This window comes from Megalobrama amblycephala, linkage group LG14 (genome assembly GCF_018812025.1).
Source record: "Megalobrama amblycephala isolate DHTTF-2021 linkage group LG14, ASM1881202v1, whole genome shotgun sequence".
NCBI lineage: Eukaryota > Metazoa > Chordata > Actinopteri > Cypriniformes > Xenocyprididae > Megalobrama > Megalobrama amblycephala.
Window position 1 is genome coordinate 2759291 of NC_063057.1, and position 26264 is coordinate 2785554.

At 37.4% G+C, this 26264-nt stretch overlaps 2 protein-coding genes across 3 annotated transcripts in view; one reads left to right on the forward strand and one right to left on the reverse strand.

The window, feature by feature from the left end:
* Positions 1–461: 461 nt before the first annotated feature.
* arl1 (ADP-ribosylation factor-like 1) lies at positions 462–2297 on the forward strand. The gene is made up of 6 exons (XM_048156773.1): positions 462–619; positions 966–1103; positions 1188–1269; positions 1352–1463; positions 1548–1726; positions 1803–2297. Exons 1-6 carry the CDS (start codon positions 463–465, stop codon positions 1831–1833), a joined length of 699 nt encoding a protein of 232 aa, XP_048012730.1. The 5' UTR covers position 462; the 3' UTR covers positions 1834–2297.
* Positions 2298–2301: 4 nt separating this feature from the next.
* Positions 2302–26264, reverse strand: part of utp20 (UTP20 small subunit processome component) — a 56404-nt gene continuing 32441 nt past the window's right edge. For both annotated transcript variants that reach the window (XM_048156762.1, XM_048156761.1), the window contains 50 exons: positions 25879–26013; positions 25491–25579; positions 25278–25383; positions 25033–25183; positions 24483–24545; positions 24243–24401; positions 24078–24154; positions 23845–23924; positions 22329–22605; positions 22061–22240; positions 21824–21914; positions 21646–21731; positions 20950–21075; positions 20672–20838; positions 19057–19265; positions 18697–18840; positions 18226–18305; positions 17805–18028; positions 17575–17719; positions 16966–17053; positions 16728–16871; positions 16589–16642; positions 16347–16499; positions 16068–16223; positions 15832–15972; positions 14985–15122; positions 14748–14887; positions 14185–14273; positions 13795–14099; positions 12881–13020; positions 12053–12209; positions 10699–10797; positions 10449–10616; positions 10202–10368; positions 9961–10102; positions 8967–9083; positions 8666–8836; positions 8446–8574; positions 8116–8226; positions 7945–8024; positions 7787–7856; positions 6902–7084; positions 6693–6824; positions 6483–6615; positions 6078–6259; positions 5913–5984; positions 5039–5287; positions 4778–4904; positions 3900–4045; positions 2302–2618 (listed from right to left, as the gene is read on the reverse strand). In XM_048156762.1, coding sequence (XP_048012719.1) covers positions 2463–2618; positions 3900–4045; positions 4778–4904; positions 5039–5287; positions 5913–5984; positions 6078–6259; positions 6483–6615; positions 6693–6824; positions 6902–7084; positions 7787–7856; positions 7945–8024; positions 8116–8226; positions 8446–8574; positions 8666–8836; positions 8967–9083; positions 9961–10102; positions 10202–10368; positions 10449–10616; positions 10699–10797; positions 12053–12209; positions 12881–13020; positions 13795–14099; positions 14185–14273; positions 14748–14887; positions 14985–15122; positions 15832–15972; positions 16068–16223; positions 16347–16499; positions 16589–16642; positions 16728–16871; positions 16966–17053; positions 17575–17719; positions 17805–18028; positions 18226–18305; positions 18697–18840; positions 19057–19265; positions 20672–20838; positions 20950–21075; positions 21646–21731; positions 21824–21914; positions 22061–22240; positions 22329–22605; positions 23845–23924; positions 24078–24154; positions 24243–24401; positions 24483–24545; positions 25033–25183; positions 25278–25383; positions 25491–25579; positions 25879–26013 — 6928 coding nt within the window. In that variant the 3' untranslated portion in view covers positions 2302–2462. The remainder of the gene's footprint in view (positions 2619–3899; positions 4046–4777; positions 4905–5038; positions 5288–5912; positions 5985–6077; positions 6260–6482; positions 6616–6692; positions 6825–6901; positions 7085–7786; positions 7857–7944; positions 8025–8115; positions 8227–8445; positions 8575–8665; positions 8837–8966; positions 9084–9960; positions 10103–10201; positions 10369–10448; positions 10617–10698; positions 10798–12052; positions 12210–12880; positions 13021–13794; positions 14100–14184; positions 14274–14747; positions 14888–14984; positions 15123–15831; positions 15973–16067; positions 16224–16346; positions 16500–16588; positions 16643–16727; positions 16872–16965; positions 17054–17574; positions 17720–17804; positions 18029–18225; positions 18306–18696; positions 18841–19056; positions 19266–20671; positions 20839–20949; positions 21076–21645; positions 21732–21823; positions 21915–22060; positions 22241–22328; positions 22606–23844; positions 23925–24077; positions 24155–24242; positions 24402–24482; positions 24546–25032; positions 25184–25277; positions 25384–25490; positions 25580–25878; positions 26014–26264) is intronic.

The window sequence follows — 26264 nt, forward strand, 5'->3', positions numbered from 1 at the left end:
CCGCGCTACCGGAGCGCCATCTAGTGGCTGTTACTCAAAAAGCATCAAAGTGTCGCCTCTTGGGTTCTAAGCTCTTTGCTTTAATGGTTTACCGCTAGGGGGCGATGATCTCTGTGAACCTATGAACCAGTGTCTAATTAGTAAAATCTGTTAACAAAAAGACCTTCGTTGATTTATGTATGCTGTAGTGTGTAAAATGTTCAGATGAAAACTTAGTGAAGTACTTGTTTGGCTCTTTTAAGCGGTCTGCCGTTATTCACAGTGCTGGAAAAACAGTGGATTGTTGTTCAGCGGGTTTGTATTACCATTGTTTAACACACGATGGCGCTGTTTTCCAAGCAAACTCGAGAGGACAGTGAACATATAATTCAATAAATAGTTACAACGCATTATTTATTGTATATAAATTAATATTTCTGTTTAATTATTTTTAAACGTCAACAGCCGATTCGATCAGTGTAGATGTGTGTCGAATGTGCGCGCGGTGAATCGACCCCTAAAAAGGCTCGTGCACGTGTCTGTGTGACACGTCATTCAGTAGCTCGAGCACGGAAGTGTTTGTTTGCACGGATCTGCCGTCAGAGCGACAGCGCAAATAAAGTATTTCATCTAAAAATGGGTAGGTCTGCTTGATTTAAAACTTATTTTGTTGGATATTATAGACAGCTTAAGCATCTATCTTAAAGTGTGATTTACCGTTTTTTTAACGTGCTTACAAAGAGACGTTTGTTCATCACGCTGGTGATGATGCTAGTTTGTTTGTTAGCATTACAGATTACTAAACTCATATCTTACTGAAATGCTCATTATAAAACTGTTTTCATAATGATGATGTGTTTTATTCGACGATGTTGGGTATAAATCCTATATGAGATTTAGTACGATGGTCGTGATTTCAAATGGTGTTATTGAATGTGGAAAATCTCCTCCATATTTTCCATATTTCAATTGTTATATTTCTACAGGGGGGTTCTTTTCCAGCCTCTTCTCTGGCCTGTTTGGCACCAGAGAGATGAGAATCCTCATTTTGGGTCTGGATGGAGCTGGAAAAACCACAATTTTGTACAGACTTCAAGTGGGAGAAGTGGTCACCACAATTCCTAGTATGTGTTTATGACAGCTTTATATACACAACTTTACACACGTGATGTACTGTGAACTAATTTGCATATTTTTTAAACTCGCAGCAATTGGTTTTAATGTGGAGACTGTGACATACAAGAACTTGAAGTTTCAAGTATGGGACCTCGGTGGACAGACAAGTATCAGGCAAGAAGTTTTTATATCTTTTACTTTATTATATTTATTAAGAAAGAAACCAAGCTGAAGATGTGATGTTCTTCCTCCACAGGCCGTACTGGCGGTGTTACTACTCCAACACAGATGCAGTGATTTACGTGGTGGACAGCAGTGACCGCGACCGGATGGGGATCTCCAAATCTGAGCTGGTGGCCATGTTGGAGGTTAGTCAGATGTGACACATTACGTAATATTTCTTTCTATTATTATCATCAGTGCATTTGAACGTGATCTTTCTTGTCTTTCAGGAGGAAGAGCTAAAGAAAGCCATCCTGGTGGTGTTTGCAAACAAGCAGGACATGGAACAGGCCATGACTCCTACTGAAGTGGCTAACGCACTCGGTTTACCTGCACTCAAAGACAGGAAGTGGCAGATCTTCAAGACATCTGCTACTAAAGGCACAGGCCTGGATGAGGCAATGGAATGGTAGGTTTGAGTTACTTTTTTAACATTTAAATACAAATACTTTGCATTGTTCACACCTTGTACTTTCATATTTCAGGCTAGTGGAGTCACTGAAGAGCCGGCAGTAAATGCACTCGCAAAAATATCTTGTATATAGGAAAATCAGAGACTTCTTATTGGGTGTCCCTTGGACCAATGACAGTTTCTTCCTATTGTGTGAAGACCATCCTCTCTCCCGTCTAGTAGAGAGAGACTGAAGTGAGTTGAGCAGCGTCGAACGGACTGAACTCTTCAAATGTTTTCCCCCTTTTGCTTATTGTTTTTGGTGAACTTGTATCCACTACGTTTGTAATTTCAAAGAGGTTTGCCTTTTAAATTTAGGCCTGATTCAGAATAATCATTGCAGCTGGTTTATGTGTTGATTTTTAATATTACGTGGGTAGATATTTAAGACCAACTGTCATTTGTATGCTTTGGATTTGTAATGGCATATTTATATTTGCACGTGTACAGGGGAGCACACTCCTGCGTTGTGGCTGTGAAATAAATATGCAGTCAACACATATTGCATCATGCATAACATCAAAAGAAATAGCTGTTTTTGCAAGTTTTCTTTATTTAAAAACTTTGCACAAATCCATATATTGATATAAACTATCAGTCCTCTTACCACTGAAAAGAGTTCAGGTACTGTCCCTTGTGGTCTTGGATGTACTGTATTAAATTGCAAAAAAACATTAACTAGCAGAAAAATGGATCAACTGATCATGGCCAAGTCCTTCAGCGAGCTCCTTTTATGTTTCTTTGATTTATGTCCTGTACGCACAAACTCGATTTTCCTCTTTTTGGCCTCGTTTTTCTTTAGCTGCTTCTTTATCTTCTTTCTGGCAGCAATGTCAGGATTTACAACAGCCTGTCAAGGGATAAAATGCATGGTTTAAGAAACTGAATATAGTCACTATTTAACTTTCACTTCTGTTATAAAAATGTGAAACCTTGAAATAAACAAATGGTTTAAGGCCCTTTCACACCAAGAATGATAACTATATTAATGTCCATACCAACACACAATAATGTTCTATTTGCTGTAACCACACTGCCAGTTTAAAGGAGGGTGGGTTCTGATTGGCTGTTGGATGTTTTTATCATTCATCAGCTTGAAAAGGGAAAAAAAACATTCTGGAAGTGATTCCAGTGATATCTTATAGTTGTGGTGTGGACTCTGCTATTTTATTTTATTTTTGAATGATTTTAAAACTAAATTATTATTGTTATTGTCCTTAGTGTGAATGGGCCTTTACTTACTAGTTGTGTCTAAATATTTGAGAACGAAATATTTAAAGTGATAGTTCACCCAAAAATGAAAACTGTCATCATTTACTCAGCCTCAAGTTGTTCCAAACCTGTATGAATTTCTTTGTTCTGATGAACACAAAGGAAGATATTTGGAAGACTATAGTATTTATTTTTCCTACTATGGTAGTCAGTGGAGGGCGAGATCTGCTTGGTTACTGACAATCTTCCAAAAATCTCCCTTTGTGTTTAGCAGAACAAAGAAATTCATACAGGTCTGAAGCAACTTGAGGGTGAGTAAATGATGACAGAATTTTCATTTTTGGGTGAACGATCGCTTTAAATTACACCAAGTTCAAGACGAACACAAATGTTCTGGGAGGACTTAAGGCTGATTTATACTTCTGCGTCGGACCTATGCCGGAGCCTCTGCACCGTAGGCTAGGCGTCTGTTTTCATTTATACTTCTGCGTCGTTGTTCGCGTCGACGTGCATGCAGACCACTTGTAGGCAGTGTCCGCGGTCACGTTGAGGATCAAAGCAAAAGCCGAAGCAGCTTTTCATGCATGTTGTCAGAGAAGCTTACAAATAGAAACGGCAGAAAAGCGGCAAATAGGTAACGACTTTTGTTGCAGTATGACTGTATGTGTCCCCTGAAACAGAGTGTTTTTCATTCCTATGAAAGTTGTAAATGCTCACTCTTCTATTGCGCCGCACCAGTATTTTTTACCTGAGAGAGGGGTTCTAGCAGACCAATCAGAGAAGAATTGACGCGTTGTTACATTTTTGAAGAGGTGCACGTCAGGCTACGTCGTAGGCTACGCGTGGAGCAAACCATCTACAGCGTACACTTGACACAGAAGTATAAATCAAGCCTTTGGAAGTTCTCAATGGCTCTTACCTGCACGGCCTTGACTTTCTTGCGTGAAGCTCGTCTCTGGGTGGCTTCTTTCTGCACTGCGACAAAAGCCAGTGAGAATCGCTCCAGACCGACCAGCTTCTTCAACAGCTCGATTAATTCCTGAGCCAGGTTCTTCAGTGTGGGGTCTGAAACAAGCCAAAACAATTCATTAGAAGGCAGTTTCAGCCATATAGTCACTGCTTGATGGAGAAACTCTAAGCATCACAGTTTTGAAATTCTAATTCAGTGAAATATCTACTTGCACAAATATCAGCATTTTTGATGGAATTTAAAATGTTTTAAAAGTTTAATCAATACATGTTATACTGAGATATATGCATCAAGTTATAAATTTTTTTTTTATTTTTTATTTTTTTTACAAAAATGGAAATATATTTGTTTCAAGTCCCAATTATTATTTTATTTCAGGTAATGTTTCCTTTTAGTTTTTCATTTACATTTCTATGCAAACATTCATCAGATTTTTATAACAACTCGTTCTTTCCATGCAATAATAATAATGCTAACACTTTACAATATTAACTAAATTAACATGAACTAACAAACAATATTTCTACAGCCTTTATTAATCTTAGTCAATGGTAATTTCAATATTTACTAATACATTTTTCAAATCCAAAGCTGTGAACTAACATGAACAAACTAATATTAACAAAGTTTAATAAGTGCTTAAAATGCTACCATAATAATAAATTTTATTTGTAATGTGGCTTTCTAATACTCTCAGTGAAAGCAAAATACATAAAATATGATACAATAATAGTTAAATATTAAAAAGCTTTACTAAAGAGATGTGTTTTGAGCAGTTTCTTAAAACAAATGTAGGTTTTATGTGTCTGTTGACTGTGTGGACTGACCTTGGTCTGCATATGTGCTGTCCAGCTCTCTGTAGAGAGGAGCAATGATAGTGGTCAGATACGGTCCAAGCCGGTCTTTTCCGAGATCCACAGCCATGGCTCCTAAGAACTTAAAAACGCAAGTTCTCTACAAAAAGAAAAGGTGACAGAGAAACGTGTTTAATCAGCAAAACACACTCAAACCAGAGGACATTCATCAGCCAGCGATCCATCTGTATCTTTCGGAGATGTCAAGTCTAAACAGACAGATTTAAAACCCACCTTCAAAGGCACTTTAGGTGTGTCTGCTGCTTCTCTTTTGGCCAGTAATGAAAGCTTCTTCATCACCCAGAGGAGAGACGCTGGCTTGTCCTTCTGCTCCTTATCTTCCTCTTCATTCCCCTCCGTTTTATCCGTCGTTTCTTCCTCTGCACCCTCTACCTCCTCCTGTTCTTCAGTTGGATTCACTGTATCGGACTCTGGCGAGATGAGATAGATCACCTTGGCTGCGTAAATCAAGTTCTTCACCACCTGATCAAGGAACACACAACAGCGGCATCAGATCACCATTACAAATGCTTTGAACAGTAGTTTTTGTAACTTCAATCACACACCCTCCCTCCAAAACACTGCCAGCCAATCCAAAGCCAGATAATCCCAACTACGCAGTTCAAAAACGTTTCTGATTTTTTAAGCATCCGCATGTTTTTTTTCCTCACAAGATTTAACATGAAAATATTAACATATTAAAGGAGTTACATTTACATTTTATACAGTTAATATATAAACTACACACTATAGTTTTTTAAAAAAATTTAAGTTCAAAGTTAGATATTTCATTAACAAAAATTGAAAACACCATATAAAGTCTAAAAAACAAATTAAATTCATAAAATACAGCCCAAACCTTAAAATTAAGGTTCAATAACAAGGTTCAATCTTACTTTTATCAATATTTTGAATTAGCTTTAATTTTTTACATTTTTGTATTTTATATAAAAATATTTATATTTTACATGTTAATTTTAATTTAATATCTATAAAAACCCTGATAATAAGAATAACAACAACAAAAATAATCATATTTGAATTAAATGACATAATTTTATTTAATATAATTAAAACACAACAACAAACAAATTTCATTATTTCCTACCTGCTCCCCAGCAGAAATATCCAAGAACTTGGACTGCAGTTGGTAACAGAAGGACAGGACCAGCTCTCTCATCTAACAGTTTAGAAATTAAAAAGGAGAAATTCTTTAATTAAAGTCTGTTTTTGTGAAATAAGGGTTTTAAGTGCATGTTCTCGGGACTCTTGCCTTCTGATACAGGTCATCTGTGAGAAAAACGGTGGCTATAGGGTGTGTGGTATTTTTCCCCTGAGAACTCCGTAAGGCCAACAGATCCTCGGGTTTATGAGCAGCAAACAGCAAACCAAAGATCTGAGAGGCGGTCAGCCACACCCACGAATGAGGGTAACGCAGATGGGAATAAATATGACCTGGAGAGAGAGAGAGAGAGAGAGAGAGAGAGAGAATTCATGATGCATGGATGACAATATCTCAGGTTCATAAGCACGTTTATAAACTCTTTCCCCGCCACTGACAAGATTTTCTGTCATTTATTAAAGACACAGCGCTTCCCCCACCATTGAGGAAATTAATTTTAAAAATAAATCATTAGCAGGGAAAGTGTAAACACTGACATTCTGTATGTGTTCATACCCCAGATGTTGTTGAGCAGGTCTGCAGGTTTGTGGAGCTCCAAAAAGCTGCATTCTTTGATGAGTTTGACGATGAGCGTGAGGTAACAGAACAGCAGCCTGTCAGCAGCCTTCTCATCCTCCTCTTCCTCAATCTGATCAATCATACCATTGATATTGTCAGACTCTAAATCATGTAAAAGAAGACCATAATATAAAACTCTGCACTCACATCCTCGAAGTTGGAAGTGTGGATCTCTTTCTCGATGAGAGGAATCAGGACACTCAGTCTCTGGCTGAACTTTTCCCCTTGAACTTCCACAAACAGCCCACAAACCTGAGCTCCCAGCCTCCGCATAGTCGTCTGCCAAAGCACAAACACGCAAACTGTTAAAACTAAAACCAGAAGTGTAATTTTCAACGTATTGTTTTCCTACTCACCTTCTCGCCTGTAAGCCAGCTGTTAACCAGGTTAAACATGGAATTTTGATCCTGCAAATTCAACTCTTTCAGCAGAGACTTGATGGCCAGAGCCGCCATTTTCTTACAGGATGCAGAATCATCGTTCAACATGGTCAATGACAGAGGCACAAAGAACAAACCGCAGTGCTCGTGCAAGATATCCTGTGAACAAAGAAAAGATTAATCCTACAATTTCATAAACATCAAGCAGAAAATAATTTTGTTGCCAGTTTAAGAAGCATTTCAAACAGGATATTCAATGAGGAAAAAAGGTAGACTTAATTTATCAAACAGGTTTTTACATAATCATGGAGCAAGATTTTGGGTTTAGGGTTAACTAATATATATATATATATATATATATATATATATATATATATATATATATATATATATATATATATATATATATGCTCTGCACAATGAACAATAAGATCAGGAATGATTAATGTTTATAATGTAATGTTCATGGTTATTATAGTTCACTAAAAATAAAATTTGTTCCCTGAAATAAACTATAGAAAATCCAGATTTTTTTTTTTTTTTATCTAGTTGCCAAGGCAAAATCATTTCAATTTAGTTTAACTTGATGAACATAAATAAATAAATACAGACATATTTTTAAAAATAGACATATTTAAACATTTGGCATAAACACAACTAAATTACTAATATAATACTAAAATGAAAATGAAGTATAAATAAAATTAAAAAGTAATTTAAATTCAAAATATTAATAAAAATTTTAATAGTATTTTGATGATACTAAAATAACACGTTTCTTTCAATAAAAACTTTAATATTAGCATTGCATGACCATTTCCCACCCTCTCTCGGACGCTTCGACTGTTTTTGTTACTGTACCTGAGGAAAATTCTTGAAAATGTAAGCCATCAACTCAAGCGCAGACTGTCTCCCAGTGTCATATTCATAACTGAGAATAAGAAAGAAAAAAAACTTATTTGCCTCACATGAAGGAAACAATTGACATCCGTCTTATTAATCAGATGCTAAAAACGCACGTAAGCTGAGCAACAATGAAGTCAAAATGTTTCCTCAGTTTCTTCCCCAGTGGATAGTCCATCAGATACTTCAGGTAGATCTGCAGTCACAGGACAGATATCAGTCAGATGATAGTTACGACAAGCAGGACCAGAATAAGCCTGGATGATGATGGCAATATCCTGACTGACCTGTCTGCAGCGCATGCGAACCTGTTCGTTTGACCCGTCGATGGCAAACTTGGCCACTTTTTTCATAACATCCTCCATCTCCGGCACCACCAGTTTTCTGGAAAGAATCGCCTGCAAGAAAAGCAAACCCAGAACCGGTAATTTTATTTCAGTTAATGTTTATTTCAAGCAATGACATTTTTTTAAGGTTTAGTTAACAATAACCATGAGAATAACTAGTAAAAAGTATAAATTCGCTGTAGAAATGTCTTTTCCACAATTTCCTTTTATTTCCAGGTTTTCCATGACCATAGGAAACTCACCAGGAGTAGATGAGTAGGTTTAACTTACCCTCAGGAGGCCGAACGCTGTGGCTCGCCGAGAGTTATCATAAATGTCCTCCTCAGCATATCCCAGAAGCACTTGCAGCTGCGTTTCTGTTATTTGTTTCCTCACACTCTTAACCAAAACAGTTATGGCCTATAAAACAGAACATTTCTTGCTGGATGATTCACGTTTGGCATTTAAAATGAGGACGTAATAATGTGAAAGCGGTGAGGGTCTTTCGCACCTTAAAGCAGTTCTGAACCAGGAGGAAGTTCATGCCATGGGCGGCACCAGCTTTGGCGTACTCCTTCAGCAGGACAAAGAGCTGCTTGGTCAGCTGGTCGTAATTCTGTTCCACCGCTGGCAGAGGAAACTTCAAGATCCAGATGAAGGCCTGCAGAGCCTCGGTAATCACCTGATGTGCACAGAACATGCAAGTTTTAGCTGTATTCATGCAATAACGGGTGTATAAAGGAACAGCGGTGCAGGAAAAACTGTTGTGATCATGCACAATACATAAATCAAACATATTAAGTAGGACAGACCTTCACATGCATGGAGTTAAGACAGTCCAGGAGGAGAGAGACAAAAGGATCCAACATCTCCCTTACTGATGGGCAAGATGAGTTGATCTTTGAAGTCTTCAGACTACAGTGAAGCAACTGTGTAAGAGACATTTTGGGGTTTAAAGCAATACTGCAACAAAATATAAGTGATTATTTGTGAAATTTTGTGTTCAAATCAGTTTTTTCCTGTTTGAAAGAAATTTATATTCAGCAAGGACACATTAAACTGATCAAAAGTGGTAGTAAATACATTTATAATGTATAAAAGTTTTCCATTTGAAATAAATGATGTTCTTTTGAACAGCCTATTCATCAAAGAATCCTAAAAAAAAACGTATAACGGAAAATAAAAGCAGCACCAACTGTCTGTTTTCAACAATGATAATAATAAGAAATGGTTCTTGATCAGCAAATCAGCATATTAAAATGATTTCTGAAGGATCATGTGACACTGAAGATCGGAGTAATGATGCTGAAAATTCAGCTTTGAATCACAGGAATAAATTACATATTAAAATAATACTAAAATCAAAATCAGTTATTTTAACTAGTAATATTATTTCACAATATTACTATTTTTACTGTATTTTTTGATCAAATAAATGCAGACTTTGTGAGCATTCACCAAGAGACTTTCAAAATCATAATACAACCATACCGACTCCAAAAATAAATTTAAAAAAGTCTAAATTGGTTGCTTGCCATTTAGCAGACACTTGGTTTCATTCAGTTTGGCCCTGTCCCAAATGGCACCCTAAACAGTCACGAGCACCCTTCTGAAACCTAAAATGACCAATGGGACACTGTAAGGTCTTGGTGGCCACTGTACATCCACAAGACCGTGAGTGCATATGAAGTGGGACTCGAGCCACTGACGTACACGTAAACAGTCATAAAGCATGATTTTAAGTCATTTCTTTTTGGGATTTAAACTTAGCCACAAACATTCAAAAACCAAAGCATATTTTCTTACACTGAGACCCGTTTCCACCAGGATGTGCATGTTTGTTTTGCTACTAATGGCAGCTTTCACCCCTACTCTCTTAGGAGTGGCGGGCAGCAGTAAACAGCTTGGCGGAGGCAGGCGAGGGTCTGGAGGTGGAAGAGGCTTCTCTCTGGGTAAATATAGGATGTGAAATTATTTAAATTAGATCTGATTGAACCAGTGCTAATGCCTTTCTGAGTGTGTGTGTGTGTGTGTGTGTGTGACGTACTTGTTCTTGCTGGTAATGAGCGGGAGACTCTGACTGATGAGCCCGTGGCAGAGCAGTAGGATGGACTGAGGGCTCATGCTCTGATTGAGCATAAGTCCCATCACAATCCTCTTAAGCACAACATGCACTCGCCTTGACACCTTCAAACTATTCGTGTTCTCAAGCACCTGAGAGGAAGATGAAGACCAGATCAGTCTCTTGAGAAATCATTAAGCTGTTGTTGAGATGCAGCTCACTGGTCATTTACCTCTTTGAGTGGCAGGATGAGGTGGATGACGCGCTCCTGACTGCAGAACTGGCCGAGCAGCTCGTACGAGTCGGAGCTTTTGCTGTGACGGGCCTCCATCACCTTGGAAACTATTCCTTTGACGTCCTTCTCCTCGGCTACGGCTCCAAACAGCTCGTTGTTAAAGATCTGGGAAGAGAGTTAGTCGATAAAAATTGTACAATTGATTTAAAATTATGATTGATAATGTAATATTGATGGCGGCATTTACCGTGATGAGCATGTCCATGCATGGGTCAAGATCCCCGGCGGCCAAAGATGGTTTTAGGACAGTAAGCAATTGGTACACTGTGAATGTCAAAACATGGACCTGTTGGGAGAAATTATACATAGGTCAGTGACTTGACGCTCATTCTGAGGTCTATTCAATTATTTAAAAAAAACAACAAAACAATTAAATTACAATGTATACAGTCAATGACTTACAACTCTTCTATGATGAACATCAATATCTAAATTTATATTCATTTTGATATGTTTTGCAGGTCGAAATTCTTTGCCATAAGTATGGTAATTAAGGAATTATGTTTTATCATTTCTTTTTGAAATTTGAAGCTTTCAAATATTAATTTTATCTAGCATAAAGTTTTAAAGGTGCCCAAGAATGCTTTTTCACAAGATGTAATATAAGTCTAAGGTGTCTCCTGAATGTGTCTGAAGTTTCAGCTCAAAATACCCCATAGATTTTTTTAAATAAATTTTTTTAACTGCCTATTTTGGGGCATAATTAGAAATACACTGATTTACACTCGGCGCCGTCCCCTTAAATCGCGTGCTCCCTGCCACACCAGCTGTTGACTATATTACAGCGCATTTACAAAGTTCACACAGCTAATATAACCCTCAAATCGATCTTTACAAGATGTTCGTCATGCATGCTGTATGCATGCTTCGAATTATGTGAGTAAAGTATTTATTTGGATGTTAACGTTTTATTCTGAGTGAATTTGAGGCTGTCCTCCGTGGCTAATGGCTAATGCTACACTGTTGGAGAGATTTATAAAGAATGAAGTTGTGTTTATGCATTATACAGACTGCAAGTGTTTAAAGCGACGGCTCTTGTCTCCGTGAATACAGTAAGAAACGATGGTAACTTTAACCTCATTTAACAGTACAACAGACTGATACGTAACAGTCGGTGTTATGTTGAGATTCGCCTGTTCTTTGGAGCTCGTTTAAACAAATGAGATTTATATAAGAAGGAGGAAACAATGTGGTTTGAGACTCACTGTATGTCTTTTCCATGTACTGAACTCTTGTTATTTAACTATGCCGAGGTAAATTCAATTTTTGAATCTAGGGCACCTTTAAAGCATTTTTTTGACCGTCTCTGCTTGTTTGCTACTTTGCAACTTTGACAGCACAGCTTAATTTAAAATCGTGTTTTCCATTTTATGAAAATTAGCATTTTTGGAGATACAGGGTTTCCACCCGACAGCGACAATATATTTTATATGTCTGTAAACCTTTTAGAAAATTATTAAAATAAGTACACTTGAGTATATTCAACATGTATACAAAGATCACATTTGTAATCAGATTGCTAATAAAAGACAGTATTTTACCTGATACCCCTTCACTAAGACCGCTTGCATCTCATTGAGCAGATAATGAAGGTATTGATGCCCAAGTGTCTCTATGATCTTCATCAAAGTGTTGCGAGCGACATCACGGATCTCCTGGAAACGGCTCCTCAGGTGGACGCACACTTTCAGAAGAATGCTGCATAAATAAACACCAAACTCCATCATTTATCACATTTTTTTGGACTGATGATCACTTAAAACTAAAGAAAACTTGGAATATTTGCAACAACCACTAATCCATCACTTTCACACTCAAACAGACACTTGCATTAAAGAGGACATATTAAGTCTTTCTCTTTTAAGTCTTGATTTTGTTTTTGGGGTCTACTAAGAATATTTTATATTTGACATTGTTGCAGCACCTCTCTTCCCAGTCTGTCATTATCACTCTATTTAGTTCCTGTCTCTATGAAGCCCCTCCTTCCGAAAAGCAAAATGTGCTCTGACTGGTCAGCTGAACCAGTGTGTTGTGGTTGGTCAAGCTGCTTCGAGTGTGTTTGGGAAATGTCACGTCCCTTACCATAACTGTGAGTTTCAACATACTACTAAATGCAACTCAACCAGGCCTGGAATAATTTAAATGAGGAATACTCAAGACTACAATCGAGGCATTTCAGCGAGTTCAGAAACAGTGTTTACTGATATAGAGAATAACTTTCTTTGGATTGACTTTGTGCTATGTAACTTTGAAGATATTTTTCAAGCTCAAACAGCAACATTACACACTAAAGAAAGTTAAAAAAATATACGAAAGCATAATAGGTCATCGTTAAGAAAATGAGTAATAATGGGTAGAAAAAAATATACCCTGGCAAGTTTGCTTCCATGACATCCTTTGGCAGAGACTTCATGAGTTGAACCATGGCGAATGCAATAGGCACTCTGGTCACTTCTTCTTCTTTCACATCCTTAGACTTTACCATCTTGTGCTCATCATCTCGCTTAACCTGAAGAAATAAACATCGGTGTACAATTAGTTCACTCTGAACACTTTATTTCAGTGGCGAGCACAACGGGTTATAAACAGAATATTTATCTGTGGCATTTATTTTGGGGGCTTATTGAGTCATTAAAGAACAAATTAACACCAAATTAATGGAATCAACTGTTAGTTGTCAATTGTTAGTTACAGTAGTGGCCAAAAGTGATGTCTGGCTTAGGAAAATGGTCATCTTCACTCTTTTTTCAGATATTATTAAAAAATTGTTAAAAATTTTGTAAGAATATTGCAGAGTTGTGCTTGGAGTCAATTGTTTTATTTGTGATAAAGCATTGAAACATGCCAAATTGTGCCACCATCATTTTTGGCCAGGCTGTCATGAACAACATGCAAAAACAAGAGAGAACCAATGAAATATTAATAACTGATTATGTTGTAGTCAATGAATGCTTATTGCTGTGAGCTTTTGTTTTTCAAAGCATTTTTTTGCATAGTAAAATAAGCTCTAGTTTGCCCTTTTTTGCCAAATAATTTTGTAAGGTAAATACCTTAACCAAGTTTAGTGTTTCATTCTTCCTTTAAATTTAAAATATTAAAAGCCTATAAAATATTGTCCTCATATTTTGATGGTTTAATTGGACTTTTAGGGTCAGTAAAAACAAATATCCCCTACGGACATCACTATACATCCTTTGTAGAAATTTAGTCCACTACAAGTCTTCAGTCTTGCTCTACTCTAAACTATATTCATTAAATAAAGGTATGATGAATGAGTTCACACCTTCGCAGTGAGGCACTTGTGAAGTTTAGGCAGGACGGTCTGAATGAGCGTGTGATGAATGGAGGAAACGAGTGCTTCTAGATCCTGTTTACTCTGTGGAAGCCCACTGTTGACAACAGGAGCCACTTTCTTCACTTGGCTCTCTTTGCCTTTTGGTTTAGCAGGGTCTTCCGTCTCAGCATCCATTACTGTGGAAACGACTGCTTCAGCCTCATCGGTTTCCATGGCATCTTCAGCATCACTTTCATCTGTGTCCATGGTTTCTGCTGCCTCGGCCTCTTCCTCTTCCACCACAACACTGGGCTCTGAAGTTGATAGATTATGTTGGTCAAGTTAAGCACTGTGTAGGTTAACAGGAAGTATAATGTGACTGTTGTGACACATTCTCACCTTCGGTTTCCCTGTTTTTGGCCGCCTCGATTTCTTTACTGAGAGTCTCATGGTCAAAGTGGAACGCATCAAGAACAGTCAGCAACAAACTACACCAATGAAAAGAGTCAGAAAGTCTTTCAGCATCATAAACGAGACAAAAAACATCACAGGAAAGGCACACATGCTCAAGAGGATGTTGAGGAAATTCTTTTTGGGGAGAAAATATTGTATATAATTTGCGGGCATCAGGGAACCTCTATTAATACATGGGGTATTGAAATCGCTTTTGAATGCACGCTCGCTTTTCACTTTGTGATCATGTGTACAGTGTATAGGGAGAGGCGGTACTGACCACACATTTTACAAGATATCAGTCATCTCTCCTTACTGTCATCACATGATAAGTAAAATCTGACTCCTGCTGCGAATGAGCAGATGCTTTCAGTTTATAATAGTAGCATCCATTGTCTAACTAAACTAATTGGTTTTTACTCCTATAAAAAAAAAGGCCAAGTTGTGCAAGTAATGTCACTGGTATACGGCCAAACACAGTGTAACACCGACTACCTCAGCAAGCCTACCTGACAGACAGTTTCTGCTCAGCTACTCCAGACTGTAAAATATGGACGAAGTGTTTGACGTAGAACAAGTACTTGGACCAGGTCAAGCGTTTGCACACAGCACCAATAACTTCTATGGCAGCTGTTCTCATGGGTTCATACTGGGAACACAAAGAATTGATCCATTAAAAACACACAACAATCAGGATGGTGACATAATTGGAATAGTTAAAAATATCACCAGACATAAGTAACAACCTTTAACAGTTTTTCATCAACTAGAACGATCATGGCGTAGGGCATGATGTAATTCTGCATTGAGCGTGACGACATCACAATCTGGCCCTCGGTCAGCTGCCTGGCAAATTTCCTGAGCGCTCGACCCCTTCTGTAAACCTAAAAAAAACAGACTGTTTTATGCTTCACAATTTTTAAATAAGAGTCAAAGTGGCAATGTATATATATATATATATATATATATATATGACCCTGGACCACAAAACCAGTTATAAGGGTCTTTTTTTTTATTTTTATATAAATCTAATTAAAGCTTTCCACTGATGTATGGTTTGTTAGGATAGGACAATATTTGGCCGCAATACAACTATTTGAAAATCTGCCTTTAAAGTTGTCCAAATGAAGTCCTTAGCAATGCATATTCACTCACAAAAATACATTTTTGATATATTTACCGAAAATCAATCATTTTGACCCATACAATGTATTGTTGGCTTTTGCTACAAATATACCCGTGCGACTTACGACTTACGTTTTGTGGTCCAGGGTCACATACATACATACATACATATATATATATATATATATATGATGTTTATTAATATTTTCATTTAATTGCTATATACTATACACATATTTTTCTATACAAACGGTTTACTCTAATGAGAACTACTAAAACTGTTTTGAGCTCCATTATGCAGAGAGTAAAATAAGCTTGTTTCATCAAGGAGTGCACTTACATACTATTAAACTACATAATATTAAATATTTGGGCCCCTTTTTCTCCAAGCTCCAGCCAATTGACGATTTATGATGTGTTTGGTTTTGAGTCTAACTGATGAGTTTTGATAAAGAGTCCTGACGTTACCTGTATGTGCTTCATAAGCTCAAAGAAATCTGCTTCAAGATCAGTATAAGCCGTCAGCTGAACCAGATCGCGAAACTCTGATCGGTTTGGAAATGTCTTCACCAGGCAGGCCAGAATCGTAGTGTATTCATTTCGTACACTCTGGAAAAAAAAAAATATGAATGTGTCAAATGCATGTGGAATGTACATAGAGCAGTGCTGTAATTAATGTAAGCTGACACGTCGCTCATTTTCACCTCAGTCTTGCTCTTCAAACCCTTTTGCAGTGCATCCAGTATCGTGTACTGCACAATCTCCTTGTATTCGGCCTCTGGGCATCCGATTTCTGAGAGCTGTGCTATTATGGCTGACAAACACATGGTGGCGCTGTCTGCCAGAGACATGTCGCCGATCTGTCTCAGAAACACACAAAAAGCATTTAAAACTCAAAGCAGGGCAAGACAAAAAGATACACATGAAATGAGATCTTCGATGCTAATAGTAACATCACAAGAATCTCAAATCTTGATGGTCACCTCTAATGAATGGAAGCAGTTGTGCATGACAGCGGTCAGGTATCTCATATCCAGCGTACTCATCTCTTTAATGTGCTTGGTGGCCTTCTGGAACGCCATGAGACGCACGTCAAAGTGAATCTCGTCTAGATGGCGGCTGTCAAATGCGTTGAGCTGGAGAAGAGAGGGGATCCAGTCAAATACAAACATGTCTGGAAGAAACAAAGCTAAAGCGGTTTCTGATTACCTCAATGGACATTTACCTCAAAGACAATGTCTGTGATGTATTTCAGTTCACTGTCCATGTCTGACAGAGCCTGTGGGGAGAGATATCATCAGTCGGAAAGAGTTTTGAAATATATTAAAGTGGTGTTAAAAGTGTCTGGAGATGCAGAAAATGACCTGGAACACTTCACACAGAGCCTGACGTGAAAGTCTGTTGTGGATGGTGGAGAAAAGTTTGCTGAGAGGCTTGAGGAACACGCTGGGGTCTGAACACTGTCTCAGCAGGTTCTGCACAGTACCCAGGATATCCAACTCTGTTTCCTGAAAGAAAACAAGTAAATAAGAAAATAAAATTATTTGAGATCTAAAACACTAAAATATTAATATACATTATGTACTGACATGAGGAGCGTACCTGTGCAGTTTTGGGTTTGTGAAGGTAAGGTAGAAGCAAACCAGTTAATGTTGCACTCTGTCCTTTTTCAGTCACAAATCTGCTGATCCTGGAACACAACGAAGGCTGTAATTTACTGCATTGCACATGGCAGCATTTTTTTATTATTATCAATGCTGAAAATGGCAGTGCTGCAAAATATTTTTGTGGAAACCTGATAACTTCTTTTTCAAGATTCTTTGATGAATAGAAAGTTCAAGAACAGCATTTTCTTATAACAGAAATGTATTTAGTGTCACTTTTGATCAATTTTAATTCCTTTTTTTATCCTCAAAAATATAAGCAACACAAGCATTTTCAACATTGATGATAATAAATGTTTCTTGAGCCCCAAATCAGCATATTAGAATGATTTCTGAAGGACCATGGGATCTGATGGATTCTGGCTTGTTTTTATTGTTCACCAGCTAGAAAAAAATTGTTTCTCTATATCGTTATAATTGTGATGAGGACTTCGCTATTCTCATATAATTAGTTTGACTATTAAAACTTTATCGTTATAGTAATCGTCCTTAGTGTGAATGGCTCTTTAAGCTGCCTTTACATATAAACAGAGATATATGAACATACTTTGAAAGGATGTTGAGCTCTTTGCTGACTTGAACTCTGAATTTTTTCTTTTTCAGGCGTTCAGAGTTGCGCACGACTCCGCCGAGGTACTGCAGCAGTGCTGGGATGTGAGGAAGTAGCAGACGGCAGCCGATAGTCAGAGGATCTACCCAAAGAAAAGAAACAGGGATGTAAAATATGCAAAGAATTGTGGGTCCTCCAGCATAATCATCAACACCCACTGTCAGTACCTGATACATCACAGCTTTCAGGTATCACACAGTCATTCACAATCAACTCTGCCTCATTCTCCTTGGGTTCAAAGTCTGGAGCAGTCAGCAAGGTCTCGGCTATGTCCATCACCATGGCCACTGTGACGGCAGACGCGTTTTTGGAGGATAACAGAGCAAAAACATTGAGCAGGACATCACATTCAGGGTGGCCAGGTCTCTGCTTAGCAAGCAACGGGAAAAATCTGACAGAGAGAAAATACATTTAGATTAAATTAAGAGTGCATTACAATAACATTTTAAATCAGCAATAAAATCTGTTGACAATGGTGTCAAAAACTGTGCTCAGGAGTAAAAATAAAAAGAAGCCTGGGTATTTTAACAGAAAGGCAGTACTTCCATTCATACGCTGATTCATTTTTCTATGAGAGGCCTGTCTTACCTAGCGTTTTGGGTCCACACATGGATGACTTTCAGGAGGGGCGATGGTGCATACGTGCTTTCAGTGGGCAAACGGCACACCTAATAAACGAAACACAACCAGGTCATCTAGGTTACTTACTGAATCTGTACCGATTCCAATCCACATTTAAATATATCGAGACTGCATCAGCACACAAATCAGATTCGTAAATAAAATGAGTTCTTTTTCTAATTTGTAGACAGCTTAATCATTTCATTATTGTTGTTGTATAAACCGATGTGCTGGAATTTATTTATTTTCAAGGAAGTAAAATGTCTATAGTTACAGTAACATCTTCAGCTAGTCAGCTTGAGATCTGTTACATTTAAACTGGTTATATCTCTTAAGCCTAGTAGTGAATGTTTTGTTTTTTTTAACCGCTAGAGGGCCAAAGTTATATAGTGTAATTTACTAAAGCTATCTCATCAGATTTCTCTCTTACACACACACCTGAGGCCACACCATGGCTTGGAAGACAGCGTCCAGCTCATCTGCAGTGAAGTTGTAACACTCAAAGCCATCAAAGAAGTCTTTTATGCGCAGAATCCCCAGACGACGCAAGTTCTTCAGAGGATTGATGCAACCAGGCTTGAGCTAAACAAACATAATGAACAGTGAGCTCTTGACATCATCAGCACAAAAATAGATTCATCCACCACAGAACACACAAAAATACAAAAGAAAACCCTCTAGTTGTTATCTTTAAAGAGGAACTCCAGCAATATTTCATAATCTACACAATTAAATGCAATATTTCAGTTTGTATATAAAGTTAAAGAATTAATGAGGATGTTTTTGCATTCAGCTCACCTGCTCTCTGTGATCCAGTACAAATGACACAGAGGATGTGATGCACAGCAAGATCTGCAAAACTTTGGGCAGGTAGATTTGGATGAGATGACCTAGTTTCTTGATGAGCAACTCTATGGTGTTGAGCAGGCTGTGCTGACGACCCAGAGGGAGAACAGCAGACAGGTTCGTTTCACCTATGGCTCGATCTACCGCGGCCAGGCATGCTCCTGCAAGCAACAAATTATTCATTTTCTAAAATCAATGCTTGCTTCTGATCCATCTTTAAGAAAAATCTGTTGGTAGCTTCTCACAAAAAAAAGTGTTCATTTATTAAAGCTCAAGTATGTTGCCTATATGGACATGAGTGCACTATTGTTTGTCATTTAAGTTTTCAAATTCTGCAAATAACCTAAATATTTTTTTACAAACTTAAAGTGTAATTTGTGATAATGGTCCAATATTAAATTAATTAATGGTCCAAATAAGAGAAATAGCCACGAATGATGAAGAATCCAATATCGACCAACAACAATAATACTCAAATATCGAAAATAATCAGTATGGTACCGATATATTGTGCAATCATAATGAAATGTATTTAAATTGCTTAAAAAAATAATGTTGAAAATCAATTTTATATCCTTAATTTTATTATGTGGTAATTAAGAATTTACAATCAATGTTGTTATTTTAATTAAAACTTAAGCTATTCAAAATCCTGAATTGAAATAAAGCTGAAATAAAATAAAAAAAGTAACTATTAGATGACAAAACCACAACAAAATTACTAAAACTTAAATTAAAATGAATGAAAAATGAAAATAACAGCTAATTAATTCAAAATATGAATACATACTATAATAGTACCAAAATAATACTAAGATAACACTGTTAATGTGCTTTTTAGTGGCTATATTAAAAATATAGCACAGCCCCTTGTAGTGTGTTGCTTAAATCAAACAGTATGTGTTTGCAATCTCAAACACAAATGCATATCTTAGGGTGTGTTCACACTTGACAGGTTTGGTTCGATTAAAACAATCTCTGGTGCATTTGCTCTGTTAGTGGGGTTCATTTGAATAAGTGTGAATGCTTCCATCCAAACCTTGGTGCACACCAAACAAGCAAACTGAAAACGGGGGTTTGATTTAAATATGAAGCTGATCTTTGTTTATGTGTGAGACGGAGGAATTCCTGGCAGTATTTTGACTCAACGATATTTTATAAGCTCTTCATGAGTTCAAAAAACTAAATGAAAACACAATCATACGTACGCAATGGTAAAAAAAAACAATCATATGTATGCAGATACAACAAGCTCATTTAGCCCATCACACAGCATTGTTTTGGATGTTCGGGAAGTTCCGTCGCAAAACATACATCATAAAAGCAGATTTTTTTTTATTGTCGTTTGTTCTGTATCTTCGATTAAGTGTTAAAAATGACAGTGTGAATATCAAGAAAACCAGCACTAAATGTATCATTTTCTTTTTTGGTCTTAAAAAAACCAAGAGAACCAGACAACAAGAATGAACACACCCTTAATCTAATGAACTGCCAAAAGGTAATTATAAGGTGTATGTTAGGAGGTTTTGTTAGGATTTAATAATTCTAATAAGCTTTAAGTTGTTACCTTCAGCGTGATGACGAACAGGCTCCAGAAGAAGATCTATAAACATGCCCAACTCCTCTGGCAGACAGCCCGCCAGGAAGCGCAGCACTATGGAGGAGCGTGAAGACGTGCTCGCCTTACTCTGAAACCTATTACCAACCCTAGAGCACATCCTCCCGTACAGTATCCTGTAAGAATAAATAAAAAATACTAATTGCAAGCACATAAAATTCACACTCAGAGAAGAAAAAACAGTGAAGCACTGATTTTATTAATATGCATTGTGTGTAAGCACACACCTCATAAGCATGGGAATGAGTTGGGGTCTGTGTGACGAAAGTACCACAGCTCCTTCTTCTGCAATGTTGAAATGGACAATCTCATCTTTAAAATTCTTGTCATCCAGAAGTCTCACCAGATTCTCTCTGTAAACAGTGACAAATCGACAATCTTTATGGACCTAAAACAAAGCCCTGGGGAACACCGCTGCTGCAGCAATGTTTAAAAAAGTTTTCACAGTGCAGCTTTAAGCCATCATACTAATAAACCCCAAAAAATGAGTAATACAAAACGTATACACAAATAGAAAATGTTTAAAACTTGTTTAAAGCATCTTCACAGCAAGTTTGAGGTTGGAGAAAAGCCATCTTTGATAACAGGCTTAAAATTAGGTCAGTGAGGGTTGCCTCTAGGTATTTGTTTTCCCTGCACCAAATGACAAAAGTGGCTCAAAGTAACTCAGAGATGTGAAATGAATCCAGAGATATGAAATCATAATAGACTTCCTGAGGCAATTGGTACATTCCGGTATGCCAGCAGTGAGAGTAAGGTAACCAAAGAAGTCTGTTGGAAGATACCATCAGTCTCAGCTCTGGATATAAAGCATTCTATTCACAAACTGACCTAGTTACTGTATAATATAGAGTTATTACTGAAAAAAGAAAGAAAGAAGAGGAGGGAAAGGGTCTTTTGGTGCTTTGTGTTACAGGTCTTACTTGTAAGGGAGAATATTTGGGTCTTTGTATGTCATCAAACAGTCAAGTGCTATTTTCTGGATTTGTTGATCTTTATGGCACAGGAGCTGTGGGTTTATAGAAAGAATTAGTCTCAGCTGGCCGTTCAACAAGTATTGATAAGCAGAAATAGCTTTGAAACAAAGCTGGGAAACCATACCTGGGTGTACAGCTCACTCAGATTTGCCTCCATGTATAAAGATTTTGGGTTGGTGAATTTGGAAAAGACCTTCAAGTGAGAAATGAGCTGCCTGAAACAAAAACACAGATTCTGATGAGAAACAAACGAATGCTTGTCTTTCTGGTATATTAGATATGCACATCTAGTTTGTGTAAGTTCTTCAAGTAGGTAACTAGAGAACAAAGACGGATGTTAGAAGAGAAGATCATCTCTTACTTGGCTGCTGCTCTTCTTGGCCTCTTCTTCTTGGATTGTTTGGAAACTTCCACCTTTTCTTCATCATCTTCCATTTCAGCATCTTCATCTTCACCCATTTCCTGCTCTGATGAAGAGCTGCTTTTCTTCATGAGGTCCTGAGTGGGAGCCATTAGCAGGTCAGATGGGTAGAACTCATTACTGTGAACACAAAGACCAAAGAGAAAAGGCAGTCATGGAAAACTTTCTAGAGACACAAATAGGTTGATGCCATGAAGCTCATACACACCTGATGAAGCGCAGCAGTAATGGGCTGAGCTCTCGGCTGCGTGGCTCCACTCTTTCTGGAAACTTGGACATGGCTTGCCAAAGCAAGCCACGGAAGTTTGTGAAGTCTGTTCGCTCAGTGGGATTCAGCACCTTGTCCAGCTCTTCCAGAAACAAAACTCCCATGTCCCCGCTCTCGATCACGCTGGTCCCTGGACCTCTAAGCTGCTTTGTGGCTTGATGTTTTCCACCACCTCCTTCATCATCGTCATCATCATCATCTGCCCGGAGATCTTCCTCTGAAAATCAAGATTCATAACAGACCCAAAAATGAAAATTCTGTCATTAATGACTCACCCTCATGTCTTTCCACACCTGTGAGACCTTCGTTCATCTTCGGAACACAAATTAAGATATTTTTTATAAAATCCGAAGGCTAAGTGAGGCCTCCATTAGAGACAGTATGATAATTAACACTTGCGAATGACCGGAAAGGTACTTAAGACATATTTAAAACAGTTCATGTGACTACAGTGGTTCAACCTTAATGTAATGAAGTGACGAGAATACTTTATGTGCACAAAAAAAAAAAAAAAAGACTTTATTCAATAATATCTAGTGATGGGCGATTAAGCTTTGCAAATCTTTTGTTTTGAATCAGTGGTTTGGAACATGTATCAAACTGACAAAGTCACGTGAACCATTGAAATTTCGAAACATTTCGAAACACTTATGATGCAACAAAGCCTCGTTTACTGAAATCACGTGACTTTGGCAGTTTGATACACGCTCCTAACCAATGATTCGAAACAAAAGATTCGTAAAGCTTCATGAAGCAGTGTTTTGAAATCGCCCATCACTAGATATTGTTGAATAAAGTCGTTATTTTGTTTTTTTGCCGCACAAAAAAGTATTGTCGTCACTTCATAACATTAAGGTTGAAGCACTGTAGTCACATGAACTGTTTTAAATATGCATTTCTGTCCATTTGAAAGTGTTAATTATCTTGCTGTCATTGAGGCCTCACTGAGCCATTGGATTTTATCAAAAATATCTTAATTTATGTTCTGAAGATGAACAAAGGTCTTACGTGTGTGGAACTACATGAGGGTGAGTAATTATTTTTTTTGGGTGAACTAACCCTTTAAAAAAAAGACAACACTTGGAACAAAAGACAATTAATATTCAATAATATTAATCACACTGATATTTAACTGCACTGACACTATCAAATGGGAACTGAATTGATCTGGATGATGACACTATTGCCTTTTGTAGAGCTGTTTTCATAATTTAACTTTGCAACATTGACAGAGTTACTGAGCTGAATTGAAACAGCATTGAACTAAATTAAGATGAATGACGTTGTTCTTTAGAGCGCTTTACAGCTGAAATAGAAGTTGTTTCATAATTGATGAATTATACAACACTTATTTTCCTGTTTATTAATGTGAAGCTGCTTTGAAACAATATGTATTGTATGAAGTGCTAACAAATAAATTTGACTCGTCTAGAATGCTTCATCAACGAGAACTCACCAGCAAGACCAGCAACCATTTCCAGATGTTCATAATAAACATTCCAAAAAGATTTGTTGTCCATTTCTTTAGCATGCGACCTGAGCAGATGAAAGCATATTAAACCAAAACTCAAAGATAGAAATAATACAGAGAAATAGAGAATAATGCTGAAGACATAACCTTGAGGGTTATGAGGGTACATGAAGATTTAAAGGCAAAAGATCAAAAATGGCCATAAGTTCCACACTTACACCAACAGTTCAATAACAGCATCCCAAAGAGGTCGGAAATTGACAAACAGCATTGCAATAAGATATCGAAGAGGAACCTGTAAAACACACAAACATATTTATAGCACAAAACAAAGCTTTCAAAAATTATTTCATTTATGATATGGAGTAAAATGCATTAGCTACCTCATGGAAAGGTCCGTTAGGCAGACAGTGCTGCACCAGGTCATGACGGAGTTTACGAAGATGTAGTAGTTTCTCCCTGTAGTCCTGCACTGTGGCCGGGACCTGCTCTGCCTGCAGACACACGGCGAACACCGTCTGCGCATTTGAGCTCTCCTCTCCCTGAAGAAGACATGACTTATTAATAAATACATGCATGTGTTTTTCACAGCCATTGCTGTTGGAAAATCTCACAAATGGTACCTCTGCTCGTTTAGGAAGGTCAGCCTCAAAGTTTGACAATATTCTGAGGGTCAGCAAACGAATCTGTGGAAGACAAGGACAAATTGATCCTTCAGAATCTGAATATTCATAGCAGGGTCCGCACAGATTATGAGCAATTAATTTTCTTTTACATTTTCCCATGACTTTTCCAGTGATTAGTGATGAACATTATATATATATATATATATATATATATATATATATATATATATATATATATATATATGTCATGTTTATGCACTATGAACTAACAAGAACATTTTTATTAATTTTACTATTTTAACTGGTTACTATTATTTATGAAAAGATATAATGCATTATAGCATATATTATGAACACCTTCATAATGCATTATACATAAAGGCTGTAAGTAAATTATCACTGAAATTTCCATGACATTAAGATTTAATTGAACTATATCACTTTTTCAGGCCTTAAATCCTCTGATATTTCCAGGTTTTTTTAGGACTGTGGGAAATCTATATCATTCCCACATAACAACAACAGCCCTCACTGAGCAAAACCTTACCTTGGAAATGTTGGAAGAAAAATTGTAATGCAGTATATTGCACAATTCCAGCAGGGAATCATTGGACAGCTGAGCTGAGCAGCCATTGAGTGCCAGTCTGGTGTAGTACAGATCTCCTAACAACAGCGCTGAAAGATCAGTGGGGAGTTTCCTGTAACAAGCAAACAAAAAAGCAAGTTTCTTAATTTAACAGACAAGGTGCTTTTTTTACAGGGATATTCAGAGCAAATAAATAAAGCACATACTCGATGATGTTTCTGACCAGCTCTACTGGCAGGAGTGATTGTACAGCTGTAGTCTCCTTGAAACTGAGCAGAGTGCTTAGAGCCTGTCTAGCTACAAACAGCCCACCTGAAGGGACAGAAGGATGGTATTAGGAACAAACTACACCTCACAAAGTTTAACATAATTTACCATAGAAGCAGCTTGAGAATCATTCAGACAGAGTCTTGACTGACCTCGCCCCAGAGTTTCACTGCACACGTCCTGCAGCAACCTGTTCAGTAGTGCAGTGACGACTTGTATAACGCTTGATGCTTCTAATGGCCTGCAAAACATTGTAACTGTTGTATATTTACACAAATACCAAATTATACAGCAAAAGACCATTTACCTTTTAACTGTCAACTTAAATTGTTGTAATTCATGAATTGTTTGGAATAAAGGCCTACGGTTAGTTCATTTTTAAAGAAGTCAAAATACAGCAAAATGGAATATTAGAAAATTATATTTCTTACTATAAAATGGGATTATATAAAAATACTGATTGGTTAAGGATGCAAAAGAATATAATTTATGCAGTATGCTATTTGACACTCAGAGGATTGTGGGTAGTTAAGTTTTTACCTGACGTGCGGTAGGAGCACTAGTGCAGCCCAAAGATGAGAAAGGTCAGAGATCGGCTGATCGATGGGGATGTCTATGAGAGAAAGAATCCGCTGGGGAACAGAGACCGACTGGTCTTTTTCAGGTCCAGTTGACCTAAAAGAGAATTTGGAATTTTTACACGATGTGTATTTATCTGTGAAGTATTTAAATTCAAGACAATTTTTATTATGCCCTTTTACAAAGTCTTGATTTGGTTTTTGGGGTCTACTAGAACAGGTAGTGCTTGAATGTTCAAAAACACCTTATTTTTCACATATTTTACATTATTGCAGCACCTCTCTTCCCAGTCTATCAGTAACGTTCTGTTCAGTTCCTGTCTCTATGAAGCTCTGATTGGTTGGTTG

Coding starts and splice junctions, on each gene's coding strand:
- arl1 (XM_048156773.1), top strand. CDS start 463: ATGTGTGTCGAATGTGCGCGCGGTGAATCGACCCCTAAAAAGGCTCGT. Junction 1,104..1,187: donor AGTGGTCACCACAATTCCTA/GTATGTGTTTAT, acceptor TTAAACTCGCAG/CAATTGGTTTTAATGTGGAG. Junction 1,270..1,351: donor GGTGGACAGACAAGTATCAG/GCAAGAAGTTTT, acceptor CTTCCTCCACAG/GCCGTACTGGCGGTGTTACT.